Source organism: Balaenoptera physalus, assembly GCF_965194825.1.
Source record: "Balaenoptera physalus genome assembly, chromosome: 2".
In the NCBI taxonomy this organism is placed as follows: Eukaryota; Metazoa; Chordata; class Mammalia; order Artiodactyla; family Balaenopteridae; genus Balaenoptera; species Balaenoptera physalus.
The window spans coordinates 76462297-76484642 of NC_138883.1; the positions used below are offsets into that span (position 1 = coordinate 76462297).

General features: G+C 36.4%; 1 protein-coding gene and 1 pseudogene across 2 annotated transcripts; both read right to left on the reverse strand.

Moving 5' to 3' along the window:
- Positions 1-1392: 1392 nt before the first annotated feature.
- LOC309656232 (olfactory receptor 11H7-like) lies at positions 1393-21661 on the reverse strand. The gene is given in 3 exon segments (XM_082452481.1): positions 1393-3743; positions 3746-10577; positions 18198-21661. Coding segments are annotated over 2 exon segments (936 nt in total). The 5' UTR covers positions 3804-10577; positions 18198-21661; the 3' UTR covers positions 1393-2865.
- On the reverse strand, positions 10337-18204 carry LOC309656238 (olfactory receptor 11H4-like; annotated as a pseudogene). Its single transcript has one exon. The product of its transcript is annotated as an olfactory receptor 11H4-like (transcript).
- Positions 21662-22346: the final 685 nt, after the last annotated feature.

A 22346-nucleotide genomic window follows, 5' to 3' on the forward strand; every position in this document is an offset into this window, starting at 1 on the left:
CCCTTTGTTGCATAGGGAGACTGATGTTGGGGATAGGCTTACAGGATGCTTATTAAAATGTTGATAATATTCCATGTTTTTTACTTGGATAAAGAAGGGCACAGGCATTTCTGAATTTCATATTCTTTAATCTTGCAGATATATTACATAGACTTTTATGTATGTTTAGTATATTATGTAATTTTAAAAAAGGATTTGTGATAGATTTATTATTGTCTCTAACAAGACCCTTACTAGAACTGTGTTTTTTTAATAACTTGAACCTATGTGTGAACAAAACACTTAAAAACATATGAATCTAGTGATAGGGGAAAAATTAAATAAGTTATGGTTTATTCACAAAGAAGACAATATTAAACTATGAGGCATATCTATTTGTATTCATTTGAATAGAAGGTTAAAAAATTTTAAGAGAATAAAAATAGCTATAAAATATTTGTATAATATAATCAGTTTAAAGAAATTAAAACCATTATATGTGTATGCATTTGCATGCTTGTATATGTTAGAAACTGACCAGTACTAAACTTGTTATTTGTGGGAAATGGGATTGTGAGAAAGGAGGATGGGAACTTTTACCCTTAACTTTACACTCTCATATATTGTTTGAAAAATTTATGACAAGTGTATATTATTTTGTAATAAAAACACATATCAAAATGTATTTTAAAAACAGATAAGCTTCTTAAATATTAAAATTGTAAACAATCAGTTAGTGGATTTGTGACTAAAACATATTTAATTCTAGTGAGGACTGATTCAAGAACTAGCTCACTCATCCATTTCTAAAAACTATTCCTTTCACTACCTGATTACTAGTCAGTTAAGATGCTGATGCTGGGGATAAAAACATAAGATAGTGTCCTTTTCCTCAAAGGCCTTATAGTCTAGGGGAAGAGACACAGACACATAATAGACTCACCTCAAAGCGTCTGTAAGTACAAGGATGGAATTTGACCTGGTGTATTCTAGTTGCATCATGGAAGGGACACATAGTCCAGCCTGGGGATATTAGAAAGGTTTTCTGGTGGAAGTGATGTGTGAGTTGAATCTTAATGAAAGGGTAGGTGTTCTTAATGAGAAAATAACAGATATAGATACATATTCAACATCTAGTAAATTGCAGCAGTAGGATACTTGCTATTGAGTTTTATACAAAATATTTTCTGTTCCTCTTTCAGCTAATAAGTTCAGCTGAATCATTAAAGTATTAGGGCTGAATTAAGGCACAACTGTGATGGATATTTCAATCTTGTTTTTAGTAGTTTTCTAAGCATATTTTCTGATTCCTTCTCCTACCTTTTTTAGATCCCTCTACCCACCCTGAAGCATAGTGCTCTCCAGTTGCCCAAGAGGACTTTCAAAGAGATACCTTTTGGCCTTCAGGTGAGTTTTATTCCTTTTTCATGCTACAGCAATGTTTAAACATTTGTACTTGTAACTATTTAATGGGATGATTTGGGCTTTGAAGGGTATAAACACAAAGGAACTTTATTTTTTCTCACCATGTCTACTTCAAACATTTTCTGATGTTCTGTTTGTCTCCACCTGTGGATAGTATCTTGGACAAGTATGATAGGTTTTCTGATAGCTTTTAGTATTAATACATGGTTTCTTTATCCAGGCACAATCTAAAACCAAATTTTAATTTTTTATACAAATTAAAACTTATTCCTCAAGACAGTTTGACTCAGGCTTCTACTTCTTTTGATCTACTTCTTTTCCTCTGCCCTTTCATTCCTCCCCTCACATTTCTACACTGCCTCTGGTTACTTTAGGTTTGAGGCAGAAGAGAAGTAAAGGTAGAAAGGCTTTTCCTTTACTGGTATTGTTGCCTTACAGGTTTGACAAAAGTTTGTATGTTGATTTTTATTTCATGGAGTTATTTAATTTTGGGGGGCCATGGGAGCACTCTAAACTGCAATTCCCTGATGTGGGCAATGCTTCATTGGCTGGCTACTTATGACTTCTTTCATCTCTGGATTCTGGTGACCCATTCCATATAGACTAACTTTTGGAATTGCTTTACTTCTCCAAGTAGTACTTTTGGGAGGGACCCCTTTCAAGATGGTCCAAATTTGTTACCTTCCATGAGCTCTAACTAGGACAAATGTGGGTATTCTATATTTGTTCTATTATTGCTGAGAAGTCCGTTATAGCCCAGTTCTTTCTGCCTTGCTCTCTGAGCCAGCTCTTCTACAGTATTTACATTTTTTTCCAGGTATGAACCAGGGCAGGTGTCTCTTAAACTCCAGGGGACAAGGGCAAGCCCTCTTAGTGGTTCTCTTGATGTAATTTTAATTTTCCTTAGTGGGATTGCATACTGAAGACTCACCAAAGATATTCTTACTCATTGTTTCAAACAAACTTCTAGCCTCCCCTTGTATACTGTTAATGAGGATGATAAACTAAGAATTGTGACTCTGGCTTAACAATGTCTTAGTGTATCCAACATTGATGTGTGGGGTTTCTGCCAAAAATTCAGCACAACAGGCATTTTATATGTTATGTGTCTTTTAAACAAAGCATTAGACAGCCATGTAAGCAAATAACCAATTTGATATTCATATCTCTTAAAGTTGTGGGACAGAGATTACACATTGAAAAAGTCAAAATCTTCCTGGAGGCAAATATAAAGATTTTTTTAAGAGTTATTTTTACCATGTGTCAGGTGGCAATCTCTTCCTATGGAAACACATTCATGAAACTAAAAGCACATCAAAATATAATCAAATACGTGATGAATTTCACTGTTCACAAAAGGACCGTGATGGTTATGAATAAAGCCAAATCAATTTGGATTGGAAGAAGAGGATTATTTTTCCACTTGCAGAAAGAGAGTCATTGGGTTTCACAAAAACCTTTTCATAAGGTTTGGATAATTCTTATTCCACAAAGGATCTGATGGAGGGCAAATTTCATGTCCCTGTTGTGTAGGCTGTAGAGGAGGGGATTTAAGACTGGTGTCACTACAGAGTATATCAGTGTGATGATCTTATGCATAGCAACTGAGTTGCCAGGTGTGAGGCTCACATACATCACCATAATGGCTCCATAGAACAGAGACACTACAATTAAGTGGGATCCACAGGTAGAGAAGGCCTTTTGCTGCCCAGCTGAAGAAGGAACCTGAAGCACAGCTCTGAGCACCAAGGTATAGGACCCAAGGATGTACACAATGGTGATAATGATGATAAGAGAGCTCACAGAATGGAATACATGCTCTACGATGGGTGAGCGGGCACAGGACAATGCCATCAGTGGGTCCATCTCACACAGAAAGTGATCAACGATGTTGGGACCGCAAAAAGGTAGTTGAGAAATGAAGAAAATAGGAATTGAATGTCCCAGGAAACCAGTGAGCCAACAAAGAAACACTAGACTGGCACAGAGCTGCCCAGTCATGATGGAGGTATAGTGCAGTGGACGACAGATGGCCAGGTAGTGATCGTAAGCCATGACGCAGAGGAAGAAGCATTCAGTTGTGCCTAGGGAAAAGAAGAGGTAGAATTGAGTGAAGCAACCAGAGAAGGAAATGGTCTTGGTTTTGGAAAGAAAATTGACCATCATACTGGGGACTGTGCAGGTCATATACCACATCTCTAGAAAGGAGAAGTTGGCCAGGAACATGTACATAGGGGTATGGAGTCGATGGTCCCACTTCACGGCACAAATGATGGCCATATTCCCAGTTAGAATCAAGATGTAGACAAAGAGAATCATTGAGAAAAAGATGATCTGCATTTTCCAGGAAAGCCCAACAAGACAAACTGTATCACAGTAGATACCCCTGACTTATTCATGGTCCTCAGACTGTGGAGAGAAGACAGATAGATAATGACAGATCACTTCACTGCTGAGGCATTTGAAATTTTTCTTGGGACAGGGAGTTTGATTCATTCAGGCAAATGTATCGAATATTCTAAAACAAGTCTTGAATAAATCCTGTCCTATTCTGAATAAGCCCTTTGGCCCTGATTCTTTGTAAGTGTACAGTTCTAGGCTGCTTGAACTTTCTTTGCCAGTGGACCAAATCAGTTAAATTTCATCTTCTTTTCATATAAAGAAATCTTGAAATAGAGGCAAAAATTGTTTGTCTTATGTCTAATTTTTTTTAGTAAAATCTTCATATATGGCAATTAATGCCGTTCACTTCAAAATGAGAGTACACATATGCTGTCATTTAAAAACAGATTTGAATCTGACACTTTCTACAGATTTCAGTGATTTGAGCTTCGACACTGTTTCAGATTCTCTCTCTCTCTCTTCAACTATTTCCACTAGGAGATTTTCTATCATTTTTCCCCCATGATACCAGAAGAAAATAAAAAAAGGATATTCAGATAATAAATTATTTATATATTTTGCTATTTTCTATTTTAAGACATTTATATTGCATCACGGCTCATTTACAATTCAGTATTTAACCCTATGTTTATAGCAATGAAAAGTCACTATTATTCACCCCATGATGATTAATTTCACATGGTAATTTATCATGCTTCATATACATTTAAAATATATATATTAAAGATGAATATAACATATGAGATGTATTGGAGAAGAAAATTAAAATAACCAAGAGATTTTCTTCGAAAGCTCTTCTTACTGCTGCCACAAGTTTCCCTTAAAATTCACTATTTGGAAGATTTTACTTTAGTCTATTTAAACAATAGCTCCCAATTTTCAAAATAACAGAAAACGAGAGAATCAAAGATGTTTCAAAAATAATTATTTACCCATATTCCGAAATTTGTCCTTATTTCCTTTAGAACACCATCACTAAAGAAGATGTCTTTTTAAGTATCAAATATTGGGTTGGCCAAAAAGTTCCTTTGGGTTTTTCCATAACATCTTATGGAAAAACTCAAATGAGCTTTTTGGCCAACCCAGTACAACTCAGAATAAAGATCACAATGATAGCTTTAACATAATGAAATCTCCAGACATCTTTTAATAAGACACTTTTAACTTTTTTTGACTGATAAGAGAAAATTTTCCTTAAAAATAATTTTGATAGTGATATATATAGAATATTTATAGTACTCATTTAACACAATTAAATAGAAAAATATTCCTTCTCTTCCGTGAGGTTATATTAAATAAGATAAACATATTTATAATGATACACATGTTGCAGGCTCATTAAATTAGTAATACATAAAATGCATAAAAAATTAGGAACTATGAACCTACTCATCAAGAAGCAAACATAAGCTTCCTGTTGAGATGGTTATGTCTGAGCAGTTTGTAGTCTTGTGGACAAGAAAGCAAGAAGAGAAGGAAACTGAAAGATGAAGATAAATTCTTTTTAATTTTTAAAACTGGGATGATTATGAAGAACTAAACTAACTTGCATTGATGCTCATTTTGTTGAGACATCTGAAAAGATGGCTCCCCACTATGGGAACTCCATGCTTTCCAGTCTAGTGCCCGCTCTTCTCAAGAAGACAAGAAAACAGTGATGCAGAGAGTAGCCAATTACCCCCGGAATAGCAGCAACAATGACTTGAATTCATAGTCTCAGAGTCACAGACTTCAACTCAAAATCAAAACGCACAAGACTTAACTTCAAGTATTTGAGCTATAGACCACTTTTTTGACATTAAAATTAAAAATCAAATCTCACAGAAAAACTATCAGTCAACTGTAGTGAAAGCATTGTAAATGAATTTCACAGATAATTTCCGACATAATTGTAAGAAGCAGTTCTTAATATATTCACCATTAAACCCTATGTGAATCTTAGTCCTCATACACACTGGTTTGATTTTATTGTTAAAAAAATTTTTTAATACCACTTTTCCTGAAGTTGCAGATGAGTAATAGGGTGGACAAAGAGGGGAGAGCTGAAACAGGATACCAAAAAAAAAAACCCACCTCTGTTTTTTCTTGGGTTTAGCTGCAGTGGATGGAGCTAGTTTCATACTGTTTTGTTCAAAATATCTATAAAAGTCATACCGTTCCTGGTGGCCCAGCCACTTCCTGAAAAGGGGAAGACCGTGGATGACTTTGGTACCATTTAGTGCACTTATTTTGGAGAGTGTGAGTTCCATGGTGATCTAAATTCTCTGTGAGATTTTTTTTTTTGTTCTTGAGCTGAAAGAGAAACCAATATTCTTTGATACTCAACCTCTTGAGCATATCAAATGTACAGATGTATAGGTGACTAGACCCACCTGTGCTGTATAATAGCAGCAGTGCCCAGCAGGGAAGATATCTCCTATATAGCACGAGGCTTTCCTAGGTCATCCTGGGGAGTCCATAGATTCTCCCCTTTGCTGGCTTTATTTTTATTTTTTAAAATTAAAAATTAAAAAAAATTTTTTTTGGCTACGCCATGCAGCATACGGGATCTTAGTTCCCCAACCAGGGATTGAACCCGTGCACCCTGCAGTGGAAACGTGGAGTCTCAACCACTGGACTGCCAGGGAAGTCCCTCTCCTTCACTGGCTTTAATGTGGAAGCCCTATGGGAGAGCTTCATGCATAACTTATTTTACTTCCCTTGCACCATAAGATTCTAGTGGCCTCTTTCCTACAGAGTATGTTGTAACTATGTGCTGGTCTTCATTTATGCATCATTTTAGCCACTGTTGAGAATTCTCAGGTATCTCTTTCTTAAATGAGATCTTATAACTTTCCATGCTTCCCCTAGGGACCTTCTTACTTCTTGCCTGGGGGTTTCATTAATATTTCTGATAAGTTGGCTCATAGGGATTATTAGAAATAATGTGCTATGTTGACTCTGGGGGAACCCTATGGTCTCCTTAAGCCTGTGTGTTTCAAACAGGGTATGTGATTTTTTTTTTTTAGCATCTTTATTGGAGTATAATTGCTTTACAATGGTGTGTTAGTTTCTGCTTTATAACAAAGTGAATCAGTTATACATATACATATGTCCCCATATCTCTTCCCTCTTGCATCTCCTTCCCTCCCACCCTCCCTATACCACCCCTCTATGTGGTCACAAAGCACCGAGCTGATCTCCCTGTGCTATGCGACTGCTTCCCACTAGCTATCTATTTTATGTTTGGTAGTGTATATATATCCATGCCACTCTCTCACTTTGTCTCAGCTTACCCTTCCCCCTCCCCATATCCTCAAGTCCATTCTCTAGTAGGTCTGCATCTTTATTCCCATCTTGCCCCTAGGTTCTTCATGACTTTTTTTTTTTTTTAGATTCCATATATATGTGTTAGCATACAATATTTGTTTTTCGCTTTCTGACTTACTTCACTCTGAATGACAGTCTCTGGGTTCATCCACCTCACTACAAATAACTCAGTTTCGTTCCTTTTTATGGCTGAGTAATATTCCATTGTATATATATGCCACATCTTCTTTAGCCATTCATCTGTTGATGGACACTTAGGTTGCTTTCATGTCCTGGCTATTGTAAATACAGCTGCAATGAACATTTTGGTACATGACTGTTTTTGAATTATGGTTTTCTCAGGGTATATGCCCAGTAGTGGGATTACTGGGTTGTATGGTAGTTCTATTTTTAGTTTTTAAAGGAACCTCCATACTGTTCTCCATAGTGGCTGTATCAATTTACATTTCCACCAACAGTGCAAGAGGGTTCCCTTTTCTCCACACCCTCTCCAGCATTTATTGTTTGTAGATTTTTTGACCATCAATATTTTAAATTTAGTTATATATTAACTACAAAAGTAGGATAATTGGCTATGTTATTTATTAATGTCATTGTTAAGATACTCACAAAATTTCATCCTTTTGCAGTTTATACAGTCTTCAGAGTGCAGGAGGCCTGCCTCTAAGTATTTGGTCAAATTTGGAGCAAACTCAGAGGATAAATGTTCTATTGCCAGGGTAACTTTGGATATTTGTATTGAATAACAGTATTTTTAGAATGATGAGAAAGACTGCCTCTAATAAACATGACTAATAAACATGAAAATTTAACTTTTGTCCAAGCGATTTAGTTAATGGACTATAATTATGACTGTATGTATCAAAATTTATAGGAGAGCTATAATTTCAAATATGCTTTCCGTAACTATACCTATATTTGCCAGACCACATGCTATCATTTTGTCTGGAAAACATAGTTACTAGGTTTGCAATAAAAAAAAGTTGAATGTTGAATTTAAGTTGTAGCGCATTAAGGCCTCAAATGATAAAGTTAAATCCACCTCTTTCATCTTTCTATTCACCTCAAGTGATACAACAGAATGAACAGTTGGAGAGAAGAGGCAGAAAAAGGAACCTGGGCAATTCTTTCTGTATTAACTAATAAGGAAGCCAGATCCTCCTCTATAACCCCAACCACTTGCTTAGGATTTAAGCCACTTGCTCAGAGGAGAGCACTTTAAAAATTGTAATTCCAAGGATTCTTCTTTCTTTAAATATTTATATTTTAAGGTTAATCTGTAGATAAATCCAAAGGACAAGAGAGTCTGCTGGTCTTCTTCTTTCTCAGTTTCTACTTGCCACTTGTCACTTGCCAACAACTCTGAAAGAATAAGAACAGCCTGCTTTAATTGCTCTTGCTGAAGGATATTTGCCAATCAAAACTTCACTGACCAATATTAGAAAGAAAGTGGTTCAAAACTCAGGCTACATTCTAACTGAAGGATATTAATGCCCCTCCAAAATATCCAAGACATTTGAACACTATTTTCCTTAAGTGAGTTGTATAGTGGGAACTCTGTGATACCAGAGTGAGCCCATATTGTGAGTATTTCACTAAGAACTCCTTAGAAGTATGTTGGGAGAAGAGACCTGCAGGCCCTAACACATTGTTCCTACAAAGAACAAAGGAACAAAGGGTTAACAGATTTACAGAAGGATAGCATGCTCTTACAGCAGTGAGTGTACAGGAGTGATGCACTGATGCAGGCAGACTTTCCTTACATACTTGGTGGTGTTTCTGTCTCCAAGAGGAGGATGTGAGAGCATCTCTACCTACAAGATTGTACTCATTACCCAATCTAAAAAGCTCATTCATGGATGGAGAGCCGCATTTGTGGCTCCAGAGACTTGCTTCCTTTAGTATTCTGAACCAAATGAAATGTATTTTTCATGTCAGTGATTATTAAGAGTTTACAGGTCTCTCTTGAATAGGATCCATGATTCCCCAGTGTGCTCCCTGGGAGGCACCTAGTTCCCTGTGCATGTATTTCTGTGCATGCATCTAATCCTACCTATATTTGTTTATATTTCTCCCAGTGGTTTAACTAGTGACACACAGAGGTCTGGATAAATATCCAAGAGAAGCCAGGAAAATTTTCCTCTTGTGGTGATAATCTTCCTCTAAAGAACTGATCTGAGTTTGGGAAGGGAGGTGGAGAGTGGGACAGGTTAATGGGAGAGGAGAGAAAAAAGGAGAGAAAGAATATATGTGCATGTGTGTGTGTGTGTGTGTATGTGTGTGTGTGTGTGTATGTGATCTTTTCTCCAAAGTACCTCCACTTCATTCTTGGTGTCTAACCTGTAAGGACTTAAATTAAAAAGTTTCTTCGTCTATATATAGTTACTTAATTTTGGTACATTCGACATAAGATAAAGAATCTCCTTTTTCAATTTTAAGGATAGCTTGAACACATTTGTTTGAAAAAATTGAGTTTTCTGTAAAAGTGGATTTGTAATGCTGTTGACTGACATGATGCAACGTTAGTGAAAATGAAAGTTTAGCACTGTAAATGGTTCAGAGATGGGAAGTATGATTTCTTTCATTGATATCAGGTGAAGGAGAACAAACAAGATGAGGCAGAGAACCTGAGGGGAAGATGAATTCAATCATAGCAAGAACTCAAGGAGAGAACACTACTGAGTTTAGGAGTGAGGCTGTGTAAGAACAAAGCAACTTCTAAAATATGTAGTCCCTGTACCAGCAGTATTAACGCCACTCGACAGCTTGTTAAAATGCAAGTTCTCAGGCCCTACCCCGACCTATTGAGTCAGAAACTCTCAGTCTGGGGCCCACAAACCTCTTTTTAAATAAACTTTCATGTGATTCTGATGCATGCTGAAGTTTGACAACCACTGTATAGATCATTAAAGTCTGGGTTAAGGATGGGTATGTTTGAAATAGCTTCTAAGTTTGGGAAGGATTTCAGTAGGATCAGGGATTAGTTGAGCATGGTTTGGAGAGAGGATTAAGAATGATATTTGCAGGGATAATTGACACTTGAAGCTGAGTTTTAGGTGATGTTGTTATCTAGAAAAGTAGGCTTAGATTTCAGCATCTAGAAGACTTTTTTTTTAAATTTGGTTTTTTAATAATTAAATTTTGTCATTTCTATTTTTTTAAGATTTTTATTTATTTATTTATTTATTTATGGCTGTGTTGGGTCTTCGTTTCTGTGCGAGGGCTTTCTCTAGTTGTGGCAAGCGGGGGCCACTCTTCATCGCGGTGCGCGGGCCTCTCACTATCGCGGCCTCTCTTGTTGCGGAGCACAGGCTCCAGATGTGCAAGCTCAGTAATTGTGGCTCACGGGCCCAGCTGCTCCGCGGCATGTGGGATCCTCCCAGACCAGGGCTCGAACCCGTGTCCCCTGCATTGGCAGGCAGATTCTCAACCACTGCGCCACCAGGGAAGCCCAGTCATTTCTATTTTTAAGGAAGATCAGAGCATATAAACCAGCCATACTGTTATAGGACAAGAACTCACAACAATCTTTATATGGACTATAAATAATAATAATAACAATAATAGTAATATATCAAACCCAGCACATTATCATTTCCCCAGTGTTTTCACCTACAGCATGGAGCAGTGGAAGCAGCTGGTAGTCTGGGGCCCTCAGAACAGTTGAAGCTGGGAGTTTAGGTTGGATGGGACTCTGAAAAAAGCTGTAGAAATTTGGACAAATCGTTTTCCTTTTATAACCTCTGCTGCTTCATTTAAACCAGGCTCTGATTTTGTGTCATTTTGGTTTTCACAGAAATTCTATGTCTTAGTGGGAAAATTATATTTGTGCTCATTTCACAGAAGAAGAAACAGACCCAGGATCACACTGCTGGTTGGTGATAGATCAGGGGTCAGAATTCGGGTTCTCTGCTGAGGTCTAGTAGGAGCCTTGACCAGAGGTCAGACATAGGGGCTGCTGATCTCCAAGGATGACCCCCAGGAAGTGTGTGTTCTTTGCTCTGCAACTTCATGCCGATAGGTCTTGGGAAACTCTGTCTAGAATTATTAACTATTCCTCCTGCCTATTTCTTGTGACCTTTCCCCGTGCTCCAGGCTGTGATATATTGAGGAAAACAAAGAGGCCCGGGATAGGCAGGGAAATGGTGGAGAAGATTATTCAGACATCATGTAAAAGGGAGTGACCTGGGATAAAATGGGGGCACTGGGTGGGAACAGAGTTGAACCTAAAGAGAAGGTGGTGGGGTATTAGATAGAAAACTAGGACACAGAAAATCTAGGTCCTAGCCTGAGTGTTTTCACTTACTAGCTCTAAGAGCTTGGTGAGTTCATTTCTTCAAGTATTAGATACATACTTACCTTTTTGTTCTCCGTAGGGCTGATATGAGAATGAAATGAGATAATAGACATGAAAATATTTTGTAAATGTCTATATAATCATAATATGATTAAGTGTGATTCAAGAGCCTCAAGAGTGGATTCCTAACTCCATTATCTCTCAAGATTGTCATGAAAATGTCATTCTATAATTAGAATTTCCTGTCTGAGGATCTAGGAGGACTTTCCATTCCTCTTGGGCAAGAAAGTTCCCTGACTTTTCCCCTTCCCCAAATATATATCCTCACGATCAGCTTGCAGATACAAATTCCTTTAAAAAAGAAATAAGTTTTATTTGACAACTAGAAATAAGAGTTTTTAAATGCCCATGCCTCTCTTTAGTCTACTGTCAATACAGCAACCAGGGGGATGACCATTTTACAATGTAAATGGGATTATGTTACTCCTCTGCTCAAAACTCTGCTCAAAAAGGCTTCCCATCTCATACAGAATTAAAAGTTCTTACTATGGCTCACAAGGTCCTGCACAATTTGGCACTCTGTATACTCTCTTTGACTTCATCTCTGATAATTTCCCCCTTAATCTCTCTACTCCTACCAAACCAAACTACTTGCTGTTACTGGAACACAATTCCGCCTTAGGATCTTATAGAGAACTTGCCTCCCTCCGCCTGGAATGCTCTTCCCTCAGCTGTCTACATATCTTATTCCCTCATCTCCTTCAAGCTTTTGCTTAAATGTTGCCTTCTCAGTGTGACCTTCCCTCATCATCCTATTTAAAATTTCACCCTTTTCTCCCACACTTCCTGTCCTCCTAACCCCTTTCTCCGTGTTGCTTATCACTCTCCAACATGCTGTATTTTTACTTTTTACTTCTTTTATTGTCTGTCCCTCACTAGAAATTAAACTCCACACAGATAGTGTTTTTGACCATTTTGGCCTTAGTGTATCTCTAATGCCTACAGGAGTGTCTAGAATAAAGTAGATGCTCAATAAATTTTTGTTGAATGAGAAAAGTACTGCTTTATATGATGTTAAAACATCACTTATATAAGCATGAAACTTTGTCCCTAATCTGGAAGATTCTCAACCATGAAGAGCTAAGGGGATAAGAAAGTTTTTCTGTTACTAAATTCTTTAGGTAAGAATCCATTAGGCATTTAAATTAGATTACTTATTCACTTTAAAAAATATTGTACTGTCTTAAGAAATGCCTTGAGTACATTAATGATGATCACCTGGGATAACTTCTCTTGTTCTAGCTTCACCTCCATCCCCCCAAAATCAAAACTAAAACAGTGTGTGAAATACGACAAATATAATGCCCTCATATTACTATCTAAGAAGTTATTCATGTTGAAAATATTATTATTACACTTAGAATGTAATCTGAATCAGCTATGGTTTAGCTCTGCCAGGTTAGTTGAAGAATAAAACATGGATGGACTCCACTGAAAAATATCTTCTTTAAAGTGTGCATTGGAGAATTAGCAGCAGTATATGAAGTCTTTCTCAATTAATCTTTTATGCCTGGACAATGGTTCACTTGTTCTCATGTAAGATTAGTTTATGTTCATTCTATTCTCAGGACTTTCTTCAGTGCAGCCTTCATCTCCTTGTTTCATAAGCTGTAAATCAGGGGGTTTAAGAAGGGAGTCACCACAGAATAGAATAAAGTCATAATCTTCTGAATTTTAGCTGGGTTATCAGCTGTAGGGCTCACATACATGGCCAAAAGAGCGCCAAAGAATAAGCACACCACTGTCAGATGTGATCTGCAGGTGGAAAAGGCCTTCTGCCGGCCAGCTGCTGAAGGGACTTTTAACACAGTTATCAATAAAAGGGCATAGGAGCCAAGGATGTACAGAAGAGTTAGTATGATAATGAAGGAGCTCAGGACATAGAAGACAATCTCAGTGACAGGAGCTGGGGCACAGGACAGTGCCATTAGTGGGTCCATGTCACACACAAAGTGATCGATGGTGTTGGGCCCACAGAAAGGCAATTGAGAGAGCTGCACAGTGGAGACAGAGTAACTAAGGAACCCAAACACTCAGCAAAGAGATGTCAAAATAGAGCAGAAACGTTGGGTAGTGCAGTGGGTGGCAGATAGCAAGGAACTGATTATATGCCATGATGCAGAGGAAATATGCCTCAGTTGTACCAAGGGAAGTAAAAAAATATAACTGGAGGAAACAGCCGACAAAAGAGATGGTTTTTGTCTCTGAGAGGAAATTGATTAGCATACTGGGCACAGTGGAGGTAACGTACCAGATTTCAAGGAAAGCAAAATTCCCTAGGAGAATATACATTGGGGTATGGAGCCGTTGGTCCCACCTCACAGCACAAACAGTGGTCCCATTTCCCACCATGGTAAATATATAGACCCCAAAGAACAGTGAAAAGAGGAGACATTGTAACTCTTGACAACCAGGGAAGCCTAGGAGGACAAACTCAGTCACCGTGCTTGCCACTGAATTGTTCATGAATCCCAGAACTGCAGAGAAGACAGAAAACACTAATATACAAGTTGTTTTGTTTCTTGAAAAACTTGTAGGAAACCTATGCAAGGTAGCTATGTTGCCTGTTTGGCAATTAGTTTGGAATAACCCATCAATTAACTCCTACCTCTTATTTAAAAGCCACCAACCAACAATCCTAGTGATCCCAAATTTCAGTAAAATTGGGTTCATAACAATAGAATCTTTACATTACTTGGATTTTCTTTATCAATGGGTTAGGTTAAAAAAACTCCTCTCTTCCCTTTGAAATTTTGGAAACTCAGAAGCACTACCCTCTGTGAAAAGGAGCAAGGTGGTTATCAGTTTGTATTTCTTTTCCCTACCCATCATTAATTATTTCTAATAGAACAGCTTTTAGTCTGAGTTAATTTTTAGCCAAGAATTAGGAGTGGAATAACTAATTTTTTGGACATCTCTCCCCAAGTGGAAAGTACTTGACATACTTCTCAGATACTCCAGAGCTGTGAATGTCCATCATGCACTCTGAGCTGTTCACATCTGAATAATTTTCTCTTAGAACATATTAGTGAATTAGTGAATAAGTCTCAGCAAAGAAACCAAGAGGAGAGGTCATAGTAAAATTTTTCTGGAGAGTACAGAATTCAGTTACCTCAGAATATTCTTGAATTGACTTTACTTCACATTTTTATTGTAAATGCCTCTAATGTGTCAATTGAGTCTCTACTACCCTAAACAAGGTGGGGAAAGGGGGGAGGGAGGTCCAAGAGGGAGGGGATATAGGTATACATATAGCTGATTCACTTCATTGTACTGCAGAAACTAACACAACATTGTAAAGCAATTTTACTCCAATAAAAAAAAAGAAATAAAAAAATAAAATCATTTTACACAAATCTCTCATTAAAATAAACCATTTCAAAATATATGGTTCAGTTACTTAAAAGGATTCATTCTTATGTTGTCCACATATCATAGATGATAGGTTTTGACATTTCTGACTGCAGTCCCGCCTGCCTACCTCCAGGAAACTTAGGATCTTAATAAGCTTAGAAAGGTCATTTGGCAAAAGTCAAGTAGACAAACAGACATAACATTACTCTAAATGTTGCAAAAGATCAATTCTTCTTGCTGAACACAAATGATACTTTCTTTTCATTCATTTTGGTTATACACAAGACATGTAAAAAATTTTCAATAAGCCTTCTTCAAACGCAAGGACATATTTTAACATTGTTATTTGGAACATTTCAAATGCTGTAATAGAAATTGCTTACGTCCTGTTATTTCAGTTTATTAATGTTACAATGTTCAATATATACTTTACCAAAATAAAATTTATTTTCAAAGTAAAAGTACTTAAAAAATAATTAGAACATGAAAAATATAGAACCAGGCAAAAAAATAATCCTGCTTCCCAGAGTAAACAAATTTTAACTCTTTGGAGAATTGCAGTCCTCTCTTATATAAAAATTAAAATGAGATTTTTCAAAATATGTTGTTTTATAACCTGTTTATTTATTTATTTATTATTGAAGTATAGTTGATTTACAATATTGTGTTAGTTTCAGGTGTACAACATAGTGATTCAGTTTGTTTGTTTTTTTTTATGGATTATATTCCATTATAGGTTATTACAAGATATTGGGTATAATTCCCTGTGCTATACAGTAAATTCTTGTTGCTTATCTATTTTATGTATAGTAGTTTTGTATCTGTTAATTCCATACTTCTAATTTTTCCCTCCTCCCTCCTCCCTCCTCCCCCCCTCCCCTTTGGTAAAACATAGTTTGTTTTCTATGTCTGTGTGTCTGTTTCTGTTTTGTATATACATTCACTTGTATTATTTTTTAGGTTCCAACATATGTTATCATATGGCATTTGTATTTCTCTGTCAGACTTACTTCACTAAGCATAATATTCTCTAAGTCCATTCACATTGCTGCAAATGGCAATATTTCATTCTTTTTTATGGCTGAGTTATATTCCATTATATATATGTGTATATATATACACACATATCACATCTTCTTAAGCCAATCATCTGTTGATGGGTACTTGTATAATCTGCTTTTTAAACTTAATATATTTTAGCTTTTTTTCCATGTCAAAAATATAGCTCTACATCATCAGTTCAGTGGCTACGTAGTTTTCTATAGATTTAATCAACTCCCTAGTGATAGATTTTGATTGTTATCAGTGTTTTGTATTATAATAAGTACTCTAATTAATATTCTTGAGCATATATCTTAATATACTTGACCCATAAAGTGAGGTTAAATGATTAAAAATTTAATAATTAGACTAATCAATGTATTGTGTCCTAGTTTTTGATGATGAAGATTTTTAGATATCCTTTGATACCTATCATTTATTGAAGTCAGCAAAGCAAAACCCTATTATATATAAGAAAAATTCCTGCTTAATATTTCCATAGCATGTTGTACATATCCCTACTAGAGCATGTGCCATAATGACTAAATCATGTTTTTATGTTTCCTCTAGACTGAAAACTTTTATAATTCATAAATTATGTTAAATTTATATTCTCAGTTGACTGAGTTTCTGGTGCTTGTAGGCACTTGCTCAATGAATTAATGGTTGAATGAATTTCAAACTCATCAATTCTGTCAGTGAAAAGCTAATCTACTGAATTTATGAACATCACCATCACTAATCTGAACATCACTGGGCAGTCTTGTGTGACTGACTCAAATTTATAGCAAATCTATGGTCTACTAAACCAGCTTGCCTCATATCCCTGTCATGTGTGAGTGTCCATTCTAAATATAAGCCTCCCTAGTTACTTACCCTCCTTTATATTTCAGGCCTATTATCACCATTCTGCTCAGTACTTCTTTTTTTTAATAAGTTTTTTTTATTGGAGTATAGTTGATCAGTACTTCTTATTCCATCTTTTCCTTCCCCTTTAGTATTCACATCTTGGTGAATGGAACTACTTACTCTCCATTCACTAATCCATTTAGCATTTGCTGAAGCTAGAAACTTGAGTTGTTCAAGGCACTTTCTAATTCTGTCAGGTCCTATATGCAATCAGTCACCGAATCCTATTGATTTTCCCTCCCAAATGTTTTTCAAATCTGTCCTGGGCACATAGGAGATCAATGTAAATGTTTTCCTTGTTTGGATGGTCCAGTAGCAGAGTGAAGCAGCTCCACATATAACCAAAAAGAAAAATGGTTCTCTTTAGGAAGGACTGGGAATGTCATTTTAGGAGAAAAATGGATCCTCACATGGATTGGTGAGGAAGAAAGAGAACATTCACTCTGCAATCTATGTGGTGAGATACCACAACTGGATCTGGTTTATAACTGATTGACTAAATCCAGTAATACTTAACTCAGTCGTCCTGTTACATCACTATACTTAAAGGAAAATAAATGACAATGTCACATTGATTTGAGTTCAAATAGCATATGACATACTGCATGTTCTTGGGCAAGCTAACACCTATTTTTCAGCACTCCTGTGAAAATGCTGTTGAATATATATGCCAAGTACAGTTCCTGGAATATACTAGGACCTGAAAAAATTCATAGCTGTTGTTGTTAATAATAGGACTATCAACAAATATGATTACAAAGTAGCTAAGATAAATTTTTTAGCATAATTATTTAAAAACCTAAATGATTAAAAAGTCACTCTGTTCCAATGTATCACACAGCAAAGCTATGGGCAACTCTCTTTGGTTGCTCAGATTTATTTTACTGACCTCCTTATATATTCTGGCACTTAAAAACATACAGTTTGGTCTGATATAAAGGAAGAAGACATTAAAACATAGTAATGTTAATAATTCAAGAAGCAGAAAATAAATAATTAAAGGGAGTGTGTTACATTACCTGTGATGAGCATGAGAGTAAGTGGGAATAAGTTATATTTTATTGGGGACGCTGTAGAAAATGAGTTACTGAATACAACACTAAACAGTCTTCTCATACCAAATTACATAGTTAATCAGATTTCTGAATAATGAGGCATTCCTTTTTGAATCATTAAGCAAGAAAGTTTCAGGGATTGTTAAACTGAGGGAGATGAGTAGCTGGGCACTGGAGTCAGCATTTCTTATAACATAACTTATTATGTTACTAGTGGGTGAAACTATATATCCAGAAACATAAAACACACAAAAGTTTGCAAAAGTATATTAATATTAAAATGTGATTCCACTGGAGCTAGCATCCATTTGTAGATGTCTTAGAAAAAATACAGTGATGCCTAGACAGGGAGAAAAGTTACTTACCCTTCATGATAGGGCTAAGTGTAGACAAAGCTGGGAATAAATACTGAGTCTGTATCTTCTCATAGATGCTTCTTTTTCCTTTACATGGAATCAAAACCCAGGGCCCTGACCCTGATCATCCTAGGATATACAAAGTTAAATGCTGAAACTCCCTTTCCTCCCTTCCTGAAGTGCTCAAAAGAAACAGTTGTAGCAACAGGGTACTTCTGTTGGGCAATATGATAGCCAGTGAAAAGAAGCACAGCCCTGTGATTAGTCATTGAGATGTGGGCCTCATTTGACATACTGATATTTTCATCAAGAGCTACACAAGGAACTTCAATCACCCCCAGGCACCCAGATCTTTCACTTGGGTCACCCAGAAGAGAAAATTCAACAAGTGAGTTTTATATGTTGGTTACTTTTGCTGTAGAGTAGCTGAAAAAAATGGGGTATGAACCTCATGAGGAGATTTCAATAAGGGGGCATAGGTGAATGAAGGGGAAGGGAGTATTGTTGAGCCTCTCCAGGGTGCAATTAAAGTTTCATCTTAGAGATTATTGTGAAGTCTTCAGATTCCTCTTGGGCTGGTTTATGACTCCCTCAAGACTCCTTGGTGTAACATCCTTTCCTTATCTATAATTTTCATTATAGTTTAGGTTAAATTGGCTCCCAGAGTGAAGGCAGGGTAATGTCTTGAAGGCAGTGGTGAGCTGTCTGTGCAGATTTCCAGAGAATTTCTTTTTGATTTCAGGAAAAGTCTTTTTCTCTGTAGAATATTCTCTGGGAGTATATTTTCTTCACATACTTGACAACTGTAAATTTTTGTTTCCAATCCTCAATTACTGTTAGACTATTAGTTTTCCATTTTTCCTGTCTGTTCTTTGTTCCCTTACTTCTCCTTTCTTTTCTTCTAGATTATTCAAGAATTTTCATTATTTTACTTTCCCGTTACTTTTTTGATTGTTTTTTTAAAAAAGATTTAATTTTTAATTTATTTTTGGCTGCGCTGGGTCTTCCTTGCTGCACGTGGGGTTTCTCTGGTTGTGGTAAGCGGGGACTACTCTTCCTTGCAGTGCACAGTCTTCTCATTGTGGTGGCTTCTCTTGTTGCGGAGCATGGGCTCTAGGCACGTGGGCTCAGTAGTTGTGGCTCGCAGGCTCTAGAGCACAAGCTCAGTAGCTGTGGCGCACGGGCTTAACTGCTCCGCGGCATGTGGGACCTTCCCGGACCAGGGCTTGAACCCGTGTCCCCTGCATTGGCAGGTGGATTCTTATCCACTGTGCCACCAGGGAAGTCCTTTTGATGGTTTTAAAATATTTTTTCTTGTGGTAAAATATACATAACACAAAAATGATAATTTTAACCATTTTAAGTGTACAGTTTTGGGACATTAAGTACATTCATACTGTTGTTGTGCAACCATCACCACCATCCATCTCCAGAACTTTTCATCATCCCAAACTGAAATTCCATACCCATTAAATAACTTCTCATTCCACTCTCCCCTAGACCCTGGCAACCACTGTTTGACTTTCTGAATTTACTACTCTAGGAAACATATAAGTGGAATCACATAAAATTTGTCCTCTGTGATTGGCTTATTTCACCTAGCGTAATGTCTTCAAGGTTTATTCATGTTTTAGCATGTGTCAGAAGTTCCTTCCTTTTTAAGGTTGAATAATATTCCATTGTTTGTGTATATAGAATTTTGTTTATTCATCTTTTGAAGAACACTTGGGTTGCTTTCAACCTTTTCACTATTGTGAATAATGCTGCTGTGAACAGAGGTGTACAAATATCTGCTTGATTCTCTGCATTCAGTTCTTTTGGATATATACCAAGAAGTGGAATTGCTGAATGATATGGTAAGTCTTGGTTTTTAGGAACTGCCATACTATTTTGCACAGAGGCTGAACCATTTAACATTCCCACCAGCAATGTACAAGTGCTCCAGTTTCTCCACATCCTTGCCAATTCTTACTTACTGTTTGCTTGTTTTTGATAATAACCATTCTAATGAGTGTGAAATGGTATCTATCTCATTGTAGTTTTGATGCATTTCCCTAATGATTAGTGATGTTGAGCATCTTTTCATGTGCTTATTGGCCACTTGTATATTTTCTTTGGAGAAGTCCTTTGCCTCTTTTAAGTACTTTGCCCATTTTTTAATTGTTTGTTGTTGTTGAGTTATTGGAGTTTTTTATATGTTCTGGATATCAATTCTTTTTTAGATATATAATTTGTAAATATTTTCTCCCATTTCTTGTGTTGCCTTTTTATTCTGTTGATAGCATCCTTTTATGCACAAATATTTTTAATCCTGATGTAGTCCAATTTATCTATTTTTTCTTTTGTTGCCTGTGCTTTTTGTGCTGTATCCAAGAAATCATTGCCAAATCCAATGTCGTGAAAGTTTTCCCCTGTGTTTCTTCTAAGAGTTTTATAGTTTTAGGTCTTATGTTTATATCTTTGAATCATTTTGAATTAATTTTTGAATATAGTATAAGATAAAGATCCAGTTTCATTATTTTGCATGTGGATATCCAGTTTTCCTAGCAACATTTGTTGAAAAGACTGTCTTTTCTTTACTGAATGATGTTGGCACCCTTGTCAAAAATCATTTGACCATATATGTGAGGGTTTATTTTTGAGATTTCTATTCTATTCCATTGGTCTACATGTCTGTCTTTATGCTACTACCACATCGTTTTGATTACTGTGGCTTTGCAGTAAGTTTTGAAATCAGGAAGTGTGAGACCTCCAACATTGTTTTTCTTTTTCAAAATTGTTTTGGCTTTTCAGGGACCCTTGAGATCCCATATGAATTTTAGGATGGATTTTTCTATTTTTGCAGAAAACATCATTGAGATTTGACAGGAATTTCATTGACTCTGTAAATTACATTGGGGTAGTATTGACATCTTAATAATATTGTCTTGCAATCCATGAACATGGGATGTCTTTCCATTTATTTGTGTCTTCTTTAGTTTTTTTTTCAGGAACATTTTATAGTTTCCCATATGGAAGTCCTTTTGCCTCCTTGGTTAAATTTATTCCTAAGTATTTTATTCTTTTTGATGCTATTATAAATGAAACCATTTTCTTAATTTCCTTTTTGGGTTGTTCATTGTTAGTGTATAAAAATGCAACTGATTTTTGTTTGTTGACTTCGTATCTGGTAACTTTCCTGGCTTTGTTTTTAAGTTCTAACAGGGGTGTGTGTGTGTGTAATCTTTGGGGTTTTCTACATATAAGATCACAGCATCTGTGAACAGAGATAATTTTACTTCTTTCTTTACAATTTGGATACCTTTTATTCCTTTTTCTTGCCTAATTGCTCTGGCTAGGTCTTCAATAATATGTTGAATAGAAGTGGTGAAACTAGGCATTCATGTCTTGCTCCTAATCTCAGAGGAAAAACTTTCAGTTTTTAAAAAAATCATTGAGTATGATGTTCACTGTTAGTTTTTCTTTTTTTTTTTTTTTTAACATCTTTATTGAAGTATAATTGCCTTACAATGGTGTGTTAGCTTCTGCTTTATAACAAAGTGAATCAGTTATACATATACAATATGTTCCCATTTCTCTTCCCTCTTGCATCTCCCTCCCTCCCACCCTCCCCATCCCATCCCTCTAGGTGGTCACAAAGCACCGAGCTGATCTCCCTGTGCTATGCGGCTGCTTCCCACTAGTTATCTATTTTACATTTGGTAGTGTATATATGTCCATGACACTCTCTTACCCTGTCACATCTCACCCCACCCCCTCCCCATATCCTCAAGTCCATTCTCTAGTAGGTCTGTGTCTTTATTCCCGTCTTGCCACTAGGTTCTTCATGGCCTTTTTTTTTTTTTTTTTTTTCCCTTAGATTCCGTATATATGTGTTAGCATACTGTATTTGTTTTTCTCTTTCTGACTTACTTCACTCTGTATGACAGACTCTAACTCCATCCACCTCATTACAAATACCTCCATTTCATTTCTTTTTATGGCTGAGTAATATTCCATTGTATATATGTGCCACATCTTCTTTATCCATTCATCTGTCGATGGACATTTAGGTTGCTTCCATGTCCTGGCTATTGTAAATAGAGCTGCAATGAACATTTTGGTACATGACTCTTTTTGACCTATGGTTTTCTCAGGGTATATGCCCAGTAGTGGGAT